Source organism: Haliotis cracherodii, unplaced genomic scaffold (genome assembly GCF_022045235.1).
Source record: "Haliotis cracherodii isolate W230 unplaced genomic scaffold, xgHalCrac1.p SCAF_7, whole genome shotgun sequence".
Lineage (NCBI taxonomy): Eukaryota > Metazoa > Mollusca > Gastropoda > Lepetellida > Haliotidae > Haliotis > Haliotis cracherodii.
The window spans coordinates 40,058,986-40,071,874 of record NW_027266330.1 but is presented as its reverse complement, the minus strand read 5'-3'; the positions used below and the strand labels follow the sequence as shown (position 1 = coordinate 40,071,874).

At 42.8% G+C, this 12,889-nt stretch overlaps 1 protein-coding gene across 1 annotated transcript in view; it reads left to right on the top strand.

Annotated features, from left to right (window-relative positions):
• The first annotated feature begins 3,941 nt into the window (after nt 1-3,941).
• The window catches only part of LOC139448595 (adhesion G-protein coupled receptor D1-like), a 35,723-nt gene continuing 26,775 nt past the window's right edge, over nt 3,942-12,889 (top strand). Inside the window, exons 1-2 of the mRNA XM_071230161.1 lie at nt 3,942-4,011; nt 10,253-10,426. Of these exons, the coding sequence (XP_071086262.1) occupies nt 3,942-4,011; nt 10,253-10,426 (244 nt within the window). The remainder of the gene's footprint in view (nt 4,012-10,252; nt 10,427-12,889) is intronic.

Below are 12,889 nucleotides of genomic sequence, written 5' to 3'. Positions count from 1 at the left end.
AATAATGATGATTGTTCTTTGCACAGATGGGCTTCCACCATAAAAAGAAACGTAGATGTACTTTTAAGACTACTGAAATAGTGCCTCCATCAACTGATAGCCTGGAGCCAGGAAGAGAAACAGAGACATACATGTACACCTCAGTCTGGTCAAACAATGCTTCCATCCACTGATAGCCTGGAGCACTGAGAAAGAAGAAACAGAGACGTACATCTCAACTCACAGAAATGTACATCTCAGATTGCTCAAACAGTGCTTCAATCCATTAATAGCATGGAGCACTGAGAAAAGAAGAGAAACAGACTTTCATCTGACTGCTCAAACTGTGCTTCCATCCACTGATAGCCTGGGACACCACGAAAGAAGAAACAGAGACGTACATCTCAGAGTCAGAGAGGCTCAAACAATGCTTCAATCCATTAATAGCTTGTGACACTGAGAAAGAGGAAACAGAGACGGACATCTAAGACTGCTCAGGCAGTGCTTCAATCCATTAATAGCCTGGAACACTGAGAAAGAGGAAACAGAGACGTACATCTGAGCCTGCTCGGGCAGTGCTTCAATCCATTAATAGCCTGGAACACTGAGAATGAGAAAAGAGAGACGCAGATCTAAGACTGCTCAAACAGTGCTTCCATCCACTGATAGCCTGGAACACTGAGAAAGAGGAAACGGAGACGCACATCTGAGACTGCTCAAACAGTGCTTCCCTCCACTGATAGTCTGGAACACTGAGAAAGAGGAAACAGAGACCACATCTGAGACTGCTCAAACAGTGCTTTCATCCACTGATAGCCTGGAACACTGAGAAAGAGGAAACAGAGACGCAGATCTAAGACTGCTCAAACAATGCTTCAATCCATTAATGGCCTGGAACACTGAGAAAGAGAAAAGAGAGATGCACATCTGAGACTGCTCAAACAGTGCTTCCATCCACTGATAGTCTGGAACACTGAGAAAGAGGAAACGGAGACTACAACTAAGACTGCTCAGGCAGTGCTTCCATCCACTGATAGCCTGGAACACCGAGAAAGAGGAAACAGAGACGCACATCTAAGACTGCTCGGGCAGTGCTTCCATCCACTGATAGTCTGGAACACTGAGAAAGAGGAAACAGAGACGCAAATCTAAGACTGTTCGGGCAGTGCTTCCATCCACTGATAGTCTGGAACACTGAGAAAGAGGAAACTGAGACGCACATCTAAGACTGCTCAAACAGTGCTTCCTGTCACTGATAGCCTGGAACACTGAGGAAGAAGAAACCTTTCTTTCCCTCTGTATTCACCTCAGCAGGTACAACATATATATACACATGTCATGTCAATAAAATTGTGGTATATGTTATAGATATAAATTCTTGCCTATAAAGTCAACGTGACTATCAGTATGTATTACATACTGATTTTAAACAAAATTTGGGAGAAAGACACGAGACTCAAAAAAGTTTGCATAGTTACAATTTGTAAATGCCATTACCTTTGTAGCATTGTAATAAGTAATTGTCTCATTCATGATGATGTGCACATGCAAAGTCTGAAATCTTTCCAAAATCTGGCTTTGAAAATCTTACCATTCTATCCATAAGGCCTCAATGCAGGAGGTGTGCATGAAGACAATTTGTGTAGAACAGTCTCAAAATATCATGTCGCATGTTGAGGTTCTAATCCCCATGTTGGTTAAATGTTTTGAGTGAAGGATAGAATAAGGTTCTGTGGGCTTCTCTTTGTTGTTGGGTTTCCACTGCCGCGCTTGCTTGCTTGCATTGTTGGGATCGTATTATTAAGCTCCCTCCGAACGTTCGCTCATATGAGGTGGCTAGGTCGTATGGAATCTTGCACACCTGCTTAATAATAGTGACCTTGATCAAACAAAGGCCACATATAGTACTTGGCAGATTTTATTTTTGTACCTAGTTGCTTCAAGTATCTATTCCTCATTTGGGTGACTTTCTTTTATCACAATAATATATTTTTCTCTCCCAACAAGTAATTCTGTACCATTTATAATACAATGGGTAACACGCTCAGCAGAAAGCAACTACTTTTACAAGTTATTTAAAATAATGGGCCATCCAAATGAGATAACTGTCAGACATTCCAGACCGATTTATAGTGAAGACTTGCTTGAGTTTAATCCCATACATTGTCGCCACAAGTCCGGTCCCACCCGTGTTTATGGGTTCCACCAAAGTGGTGAAGGTCTGAGATCTGCATCACTCTAGGATTTCCTCCTGCATTAAGCGCCGTTATATAACTGGAATAATGTTCAAAGCGGAGTTAAACCCAATTCACTCACTCAAAATATAACTTTAAAAGGACTAGTTGAGTGTATCCATCCTCACAAATTATTGTTCTGTTTGCCACAGGGATCTTGGCCACTTTTTATATCGCCATTAAAAGTATTCCAGCTATATTTTTTAGAATATTAACAGTAAGGGCAAGGGCGGTCTTTTAACTTGTAACCTTCATTCCAGAGCAAGTTTCAGAATTGACACCTGATCATGATGAGCATTGCACACCGATAGAATATCTCATGAAGATCGACCGCCTTCGTGGTCTAGTGGAAAGCGGGAGGTCGAAGGTTCGATCCCTGGCCGCGTTAAACCAAAAGACGTCGAAAGATTGTATTTGTTGTTACCTTGCCTGACGTTCGGCATTAAGGGCCTAAAACAAGGACTGGGAGTCAGCATACAGTGTCTGAATGGGGTATTCATTTTAAACTGCGGCTAGGTAACTCAGTTGGCTAGCGTTATTAAAAATCATAATCTTAGTCAGGACACGCAACGTTAAACCCCATTCACCTGAGCTCAGATCTGATGAAGATCTTACACCACTGATGGCTGCTGATCACAGTGTACAATCCAATGACCCACTCAGTTACCAAGGTATCTATAGCAACCGCTGACCATTCTAGGTCATGTCGCACAGAGGAGGGGGTTGACAAATTAAGGGTTAAGTATTCATAAAAGTACTCCGGAATTTGGCTACTCCAAGTACTAGCGACCACACATGGCCACGTGATGGGTGTAATAGCTATTTACTGCATTTGATTTCCAACACCCCTGTCTGCTTCTATCCCAACGTACGTGTACCTTTTGTATTTGGTGCAAAGAATCAGAGGAATTAAGCCGTTGAAGGGGATAGTAAAAAGCCTCATGACAGTTATATGTCACCATGGGCTTATTTAAATGAGGGGGCACGGGTGGCACAGTCGTCTAAGGCGCCGTAATTCGCTGTGCAGAGTTGCGTCCCTTGGGCACGTCAGAAACTTGAGATTGTGGGTCCCAACCCCGGTTGCCCCCGATTTTGTTTCTAGGTTTGTCAGCACCATACCCGTGCTATTTGGTTTCAATATTAATCTTATAACTATGATAAACAGAAAAAGCAGTTTTGTAATTTATTGGAATCAGTCCAACTTTGACAGATATTGCAGCATGGACACCCGAAAATTTCACGGCAACGCTTGATAATTAAAGTACGGAGCATTGTAATATAGATCGATAAACAATTCTGATCGATCCTGTAGAGCAAATTGTTTTGGGTACAATGTGAGACATTATGTTTGTTTTCTAATCCCAGATCCTGTCCGAGTCACCTTGCTTTCAGGGAGGCCCAGGAGCGGCGACATGACGTATGGCCATGTCTGAAAGTGTTTCTGCAATACCTTGGGGCCTCAGATGGCCAACTCCCACAGGGGATGAGCTCCGCGCCACTCCGTCCTCTGCCCAGATTAAACCTTGTCATCCACGTAGATGATTTAGTAATAATTCCCTTTTCTTAATCTCGCCTTAGTCCCATAAATAAGATTTGTAGAAATCTGATCGATTATAAGGTGTCGGTGTTTGAAAGGTTTCGTGATTTCCCTATTTGCTGGAGAGATAACAGTCCTTTTTCTTCTGACTTTGCAATGCTTGTATGAGTTGTTTGCGGTGAGACACCGTCATGGACAGGCTTATAGGCCTGTATGTATATCTTGTAGCAGGGAGTACGTGTGGCATTCTAGGACAGAAAGGTGAGTTTGTAATACATGTGGGGTGGTGTGGTAGTGTAGTAGTTAAAGCGTTCGCTCGTTACGCCAAAGATCAGGGTTCGATTCCCCGAATGGGTACATTGTGTAAAATATTGAAATACAGAGATTATAGAAATCGATCATCCACTTTATTACCCATTCAACTGCTTCCTGTATGACTGGAGGGATGACTTCAATTTTCCAATCATCAACTTCCCCTTCATGTTAAGCAATATTCCTGCAGCTCCAGCCCTTGGTGTTTTGAGATACAACCGAGCTCAGGAGGTGTTTGGTCAAGGTTACAAAATTCAAGGCATCAGTGAAGATTTTTATGTTAGACATGTGGAAGACATTTCCAAATTTGAAATGATATCCGATGCTATTCCCTATCGTGACTTGTACTATTTGTTTCCGTGTTTTTTAAGCTAACAATTGACTTGCTTCTGCATGTGTTTGTGACAAGTGCCACCGGTGGGGCAGGACACGCTCACCTTTTCGCGAACAAATGGTATCATCGCTATTTGTTAGTGATTCACCGTCTCATACTCATGATGTCGTATAATCCATAATGTATGTGTGTGTGTGTGTGTGTGTGTGTGTGTGTGTGTGTGTGTGTGTGTGTGTTTATCGTTCAGTGAAACTCTGCAGAACGAATAAATTAGGAGGGGCTGCGTGGTGTATTCTCCCTGCATTGTTTTATTTAGGATATGAACATACTGTGTTTTCAATGGCGTTACATGTGCTCAAGCAGTTTGTTTAGATCGTAATACTTCACTCGAACATATGAAAGCATGAGGTGGGAACCCCTAAAGGAATCTAAGCAGGCTTTGCAAAGCATTTCGTTCTACACCGCAAGTCACCATTATCACGTCATATCACTTATTGTGACGCAAAAGATATGACGTCACAGTTGTATATAGAAAAGTGCCAAATTATCTCTGTTGTCCCCAAAACGTACAATACATTCTTACCCGTGAAGATCCGGGGTAGAAAAGGCCTTCAGCACCCATGCGTACCGTAAAAAGCGACTATGCTTGTCGTAAGAGGCGACTTACGGGATATTGTGGTCAGGCTCGCGGACTGTATTCTCACTGCGTGGATCGAAGCTCATGCTGCCAATCACTGGATTGTCTGATCCAGACTCGATTATTTACAGACCGCCGTCATATAGCTGGAATATTGCTGACAACAAAAACAACTACAATACAGTTTGTAGGTTTCTATCATGTTTTCTGCACGAAATGTATTGCCACACATCCTTTGAAAACCATAGTAAACGCAACTTTGCATTTTGTAACCTATATATGTAGATATAATTATTTAAATATCTAAAAAAATCGGTATTTCCTGAATATTCTCACAAACACAAACTATAGACAGCCATTATCTGTACCTTTTCTCCCATTACAGATTGATATATCTGGCCCATTTTTGGGTGAGATCGTTCGGCCTTCGTGCTTATCTGCGTTGCCCAGATACATCTAAGGGCAACAACTCTCTACCCTCTCAAAAATAGCGTCATCCAATGTACAACATCTTCAGGTTGGGATCATGTGTTCGAATACACAGAAATGATGCCATGGTAGAATACTAGTCATTTTTAATCCTGAAATAAACCAGGCCTCGTTTTTCGTTGTTCTTTGTGATGAGCTAGCTCACATATGAATATAAACATCGGGTGATGCTTAACTTATGCAACGTGTATATATGATCATTTTCGAGGATGGTAAACTCTTATACGAGACCTTAAAACTTTCTGTGGTACTTGTGTGTATCATGATTAATATTCATGATACAACGCAGAAAAGTATGATTCACTAAATGTCTCTGAATGTTTATATATTATCTAAATTTATCTGATCGAAAAGATAATGCAGATATGAAACAATGATCACACTTACTGCACTGAAACAAGCCATGTTCCCGTGTTTATCACATAAATCTTCCTGCCATTTACAAACGTTGAACAGATTAATTAATCGGAATAATGCGTAGAATGCATATCCTGTGTTTACAAACTATTAACACATACTTGCCTTGATGGACTGTGTCTGGATATCTGTACAACACAATTATTAAATTATTCATATTCTGTCATCCTCAATATCCACGTGGTCTCCTGTGTTTTATTTTTCCGTTTTACATCCATCTCAGACCTTCACGGCTATGACATGTTTCACTTCCTGTTCTGGTGCTTTCCAAACTCGTTTCTATTTTTGAAGGCCATTTGTACACACAGAGAGACTCACTCACTCAACATTCACTGCTTACATGTATATACACACATAGAGAGAATATCTCGCATGAATAAACTAGGTGTTATTAATCAGTGTACTTTGGAGTGAGATACTGTTTTCAGTCATTAAGATGGCGAAGCATATGAAATTGGAATTTCTGCAGCGTTGAGCATAGGACAGTGTATTGATTTAAAATAGCGTTACTCCACGTCAGAAGGGATACACTTATGTATAGTTGTGATAGTCATCTTCAGGTGTCTACGTGCACTGCAAATACAGTACCTGCAACACACACGTGTACAGTGAGTGTGTCTACGTGCACTGCACATACAGTACCTGCAACACACACGTGTACAGCGAGGGTGTCTATGTGCACTGCACATACAGTACCTGCAACACACACGTGTACAGTGAGGGTGTGTACGTGCACTGCACATACACTACCTGCAACACACACGTGTACAGTGAGGTTGTGTACGTACACTGCACATACAGTACCTGCAACACACACAGTACCTGCAACACACACGTGTACAGCGAGGGTGTCTACGTGCACTGCAAATAAAGTACCTGCAACACACACGTGTACAGTGAGGTTGTGTACGTGCACTGCACATACAGTACCTGCACCACACACGTGTACAGTGAGGGTGTCAACGTGCACTGCAAATAAAGTACCTGCAACACACACGTGTACAGTGAGGGTGTCTACGTGCACTGCACATACAGTACCTGCAACACACACATGTACAGTGAGGGTGTCTACGTGCACTGCACATACAGTACCTGCAACACACACGTGTACAGTGAGGTTGTGTACGTGCACTGCAAATAAAGTACCTGCAACACACACGTGTACAGTGAGGGTGTCTACGTGCACTGCACATACAGTACCTGCAACACACACGTGTACAGTGAGGGTGTGTACGTGCACTGCAAATACAGTACCTGCAACACACACGTGTACAGTGAGGGTGTGTACGTGCACTGCACATACAGTACCTGCAACACACACGTGTACAGTGAGGGTGTCAACGTGCACTGCGCATACAGTACCTGCAACACACACGTGTACAGTGAGGTTGTGTACGTGCACTGCACATACAGTACCTGCAACACACACGTGTACAGTGAGGGTGTGTACGTGCACTGCACATACAGTACCTGCAACACACACGTGCACAGTGAGGTTGTGTACGTGCACTGCACATACAGTACCTGCAACACACACGTGTACATTAAGGTTGTGTACGGAAACCACATGATTGCCGCAGTGATAAAATGGCAAACCCACATTGTAGGACGTTCAAAGCAGAGCCTCAATTTTGCATCAGAAGCCTAGGCGCATATCATATCATGGTTTCAAGTTGAGTCACTGCGTGAATATATGGTAGAGGAGCACAGTAAGTTCACGTACTGCACAACATGGCACACGGACAAGAAATACACATGGTATTAGTTACACAGAAATGAGCAAAATTATAATAGTCATGATGATGATATTAATAATTTCAACAATCATTTTAGTGACATATTCATCATAAATATACGCTGCTTTATAATATTAAATGGAGCAATGAAATAATGAGTCAGTGGGTGAATATTGCGTGACGCGGCACTCAACAATGTTCCACCTATACCATGACCTTTGGTCACTTCCTACCACCTGCAATCGGGGACCGGGGACCTGTTTCAACTCATGCAAGCACGGAATATCATTGGAAGTATGAAACTTCCTAAACTAGGCATGCTGATCAGTCACAAGTGTGTTGCCTCTCTGTGCGACTAAACCGTAGTCATTTTCTTCAAGCTTCTCTCTCAACATTACAGGTGTACACAGTCTATGTATGTCTCCCAACTCTCTGTACAGCTTGTACGTCTCACACCATCTTACAGGTGTACACTGTCTATGTATGTCTCCCAACTCTCTGTACAGCTTGTACGTCCCACTCTACCTTACAGGTGTACACAGTCTATGTATGTCTCCCAACTCTCTGTACAGCTTGTACGTCTCACACTACCTTACAGGTGTACACAGTCTATGTATGTCTCCCAACTCTCTGTACAGCTTGTACGTCTCCCACTACCTTACAGGTGTACACAGTCTATGTATGTCCCCCAACTCTCTGTACAGCTTGTACGTCCCACTCTACCTTACAGGTGTACACAGTCTATGTATGTCTCCCAACTCTCTGTACAGCTTGTACGTCTCACACTACCTTACAGGTGTACACAGTCTATGTATGTCTCCCAACTCTCTGTACAGCTTGTACGTCTCACACTACCTTACAGGTGTACACAGTCTATGTATGTCCCCCAACTCTCTGTACAGCTTGTACGTCTCCCACTACCTTACAGGTGTACACAGTCTATGTATGTCTCCCAACTCTCTGTACAGCTTGTACGCCTCACACTACCTTACAGGTGTACACAGTCTATGTATGTCCCCCAAATCTCTGTACAGCTTGTACGTCTCCCACTACCTTACAGGTGTACACAGTCTATGTATGTCCCCCAACTCTCTGTACAGCTTGTACGTCTCACTCTACCTTACAGGTGTATGTACACAGTCTATGTATGTCTCCCAACTCTCTGTACAGCTTTTACGTCTCACACTACCTTACAGGTGTACACAGTCTATGTATGTCTCCCAACTCTCTGTACAGCTTTTACGTCTCACACTACCTTACAGGTGTACACAGTCTATGTATGTCTCCCAACTCTCTGTACAGCTTTTACGTCTCCCACTACCTTACAGGTGTACACAGTCTATGTATGTCTCCCAACTCTCTGTACAGCTTGTACGTCTCACACTACCTTACAGGTGTACACAGTCTATGTATGTCTCCCAACTCTCTGTACAGCTTGTACGTCTCACTCTACCTTACAGGTGTACACAGTCTATGTATGTCTCCCAACTCTCTGTACAGCTTGTACGTCTCACACTACCTTACAGGTGTACACTGTCTATGTATGTCTCCCAACTCTCTGTACAGCTTGTACGTCTCCCACTACCTTACAGGTGTACACAGTCTATGTATGTCTCCCAACTCTCTGTACAGCTTGTACGTCTCCCACTACCTTACAGGTGTACACAATCTATGTATGTCTTCCAACTCTCTGTACAGCTTGTACGTCCCCCACTACCTTACAGGTGTACACAGTCTATGTATGTCTCCCAACTCTCTGTACAGCTTGTACGTCTCCCACTGCCTTACAGGTGTACACAGTCTATGTATGTCTCCCAAACTCTCTGTACAGCTTGTACGTCTCACACTACCTTACAGGTGTACACAGTCTATGTATGTCCCCCAACTCTCTGTACAGCTTGTACGCCTCACACTACCTTACAGGTGTACACAGTCTGTGTATGTCCCCCAACTCTCTGTACAGCTTGTACGTCTCACACTACCTTACAGGTGTACACAGTCTATGTATGTCTCCCAACTCTCTGTACAGCTTGTACGTCTCACTCTACCTTACAGGTGTATACAGTCTATGTATGTCTCCCAACTCTCTGTACAGCTTGTACGTCCTACTCTACCTTACAGGTGTACACAGTCTATGTATGTCTCCCAACTCTCTGTACAGCTTGTACGTCTCACACTACCTGACAGGTGTACAAGTCTATGTATGTCTCCCAACTCTCTGTATAGCGTGTACGTCTCCCACTACCTTACAGGTGTACATAGTCTATGTATGTCTCCCAACTCTCTGTACAGCTTGTACGTCTCACTCTACCTTACAGGTGTACACAGTCTATGTATGTCTCCCAACTCTCTGTACAGCTTGTACGTCTCACACTACCTTACAGGTGTACACAGTCTATGTATGTCTCTCAACTCTCTGTACAGCTTGTACGCCTCACACTACCTTACAGGTGTATACAGTCTATGTATGTCTCCCAACTCTCTGTACAGCTTGTACGCCTCACACTACCTTACAGGTGTACACAGTCTATGTATATCTTGTAAGTTTATCACCGTACTGTGTATTCTGCGGCACAGCCACCTGCCCCCCGTATGGAGTGGTGTATGGGTCGAGGTGCATCTGGACCAAGGATAACGACAACGGCAAGGGTATACAAGATAGTCAGGCAACATGCAGGCGGTATGGAGGCAGTCTGGTCACATTCAGCAACATGACGGAGATCCGGACGATGATGACCATCACAAAGTTAGGTGAGTCACCACGAACTGGATAGATAGAAAGATGTTATGCAAGGTTTAGATGCATATTTAGACATGTCTTGGTTAACAAGTATTTCGTCTACAAGACAAGAGTATGGAATAAACGAATTGACGATCTACAGGGCGATAGCTATCTTTTGAATGACATCAACGACCATCCTGTCGCTTCCGTCGCTGGCTGCTACGGCAACTTGGGACGTGTAGAGACGGAGCCAAGCCTAAACTGTTCTCTGTTGCACCTTCATCCAAAGAAGGTCGTTTTCTACTGAATGTCTGACACTAGCGCAGAGTTTGTTGTGAAGCTTTAGAATATAAACTACTGATCAGTTTGCATCTAAGACACGAAGTGACACGATGGTGTATTGCCCTACCTCTTCTGTAAGGTAAGGAAACAACTTGCATTCTGTGAACCTGGGATGAGATCGATCCAATGAAAGCAATACACTTGGATTCAAATCCAACAAATACCATACTGCGCAAAAAAGTTAAGCAAAACTCTTTTATGTTATACTAAGAAAATCGATATTGATAGATTTTATTTTTATTTATAATAGCGTTATCTTGTTTTCAAGAGTGTTCTTCATTTGTATTGACGTGAAACACCACTGATATTCTTTTTTTGAGAAACGAGCGTGCAGCCCGCGATATTTGGTGTCACACAATACGAGGGCAAATGCATTTAGAAATCATTGTGTCCTTCAAACAATGTTGAGACAATCATTAGGAGTAAACGAGTGTCACAAGGAGTGCTGCTCAGATGGGGTACCGACGCGGAATGCCTCTAAACCAACGTCATGAGGCAATCGGAAGGTTGCAAGTTGGACAAACTATCATCATCATCATCATCATCATCATCATCATCATCAATGCACAAACTATCCGTAACCGTTACCATGAATTAACCGGTTGATACATTTGTTAAACTATGACAAGGAATACTATGGGTGATAACTTCTTTATCATACATACGCAGCCTTTCAGGACTACATTTTGCTCTTCATCAGGAAGAATGACATGGTGGGACAACATGACAATTCATTTGTATCTCCATGGATTATGTATATTATCATATATTAAGCACAACCCACCAGAAATGACTGGTGTTTTTTTTATGGAAATATGACAAAACAGTAGAGCACGGTTGTTATAAATACTATATTGGTAGTGTAACCTTACATACATCTGCAACACATGGACATCAGCATTTCCCTTCACACCTGTTTTAGTAATAGATGAAAGTGTGGCAGTAAATCAAATATACCAGATAGATCTACCATCTGTGCATCAAGTGCAATATGGATACCTATAGACATACACTACTGCATAAAAGTTCATTCCCCTAACACGCGTTGAGAACGCGTGTAACACGCATGTGACACGGGTGCTCAACGGGTTGCACACGGGGTGAGCACCCGTTGCACACGGGTGTGAAAACGGGTGTGCATCGCGTGTGCAACCCGTTGCACACGCGTGTGCCACGCGTGTAACACGGGACCAGGTTCCAGTTGAAGTTGACAAAATTATCAAATGAATAGTGAGATAAAACAAAACAGTGAGATGTGAAATTTGAGTAAATGAGCGGCCATTGAGCTGTGTTCACCAGACCGTAAATACAAGGTCGGCCCGTCTTAATCAGTGTTCGGTTGTTAGACTTTTATGGCATGAACCATTCCACTAGGGTCCAGTCTAGCCATTGTGGCTAGCCGACAGTAGAACAGTAGTGAATTTAGATGCAAGTTTATTGCTAGGGGAACCCCCGTGTTGACACGATTGTCGCGGGTTGATAAATGTTCGCCATTAATAAAATGATTGTTTGTGGATTTGCGAACATATTCATTTGCCCACACGAGTCATTCCATTTGATTGCAAATATAACGTTTTTCGTTCGCCAAATGTATACTTTAGACAGTACAATTATGATATAGCCGTCACCACTACTAATGTCTCATTATTTCACGTAGGAATATGTCCCATTTCCCCACACCCCACTTTCTGTTTTGTATTTTGAAAGAATAAATAAAAGAAGGTGACTGACTGATATAAAAGATTTAACGTGCGCTTTCCGACTACAGCGTATTTCGCACACGGGCCTGGTCGGACCATTTAGTGTATTCCGAGAAGGGTGAAAGTGGTGTGTGCAACCCAAGAGGGGGCTTTTAGGGGTTGCTTATATTGATTTTTTGAAATTTTTAAATTTGGAATTAATGCCGAGGTGGGTGGAGGAGGGAACTAAGGGAGCCGGGTGAGGTGGGTGTTTGTATGTTTATTGGATTTTGGATTGGTAGATTAATTAATTTTTAGATGCGCTTAATTAGGTTTGTTTTGATTAGGAATACGCCTAGGGCCTTGAAGTTTTCTAGTTTATTTTGAGGGTTTAGTATTTCATCTAGAGTAGGAACCTTATTTAGATTGAGGGCGGTTTGTAGTGTGGTTCTGTGTGTTTGATAGTGGGTG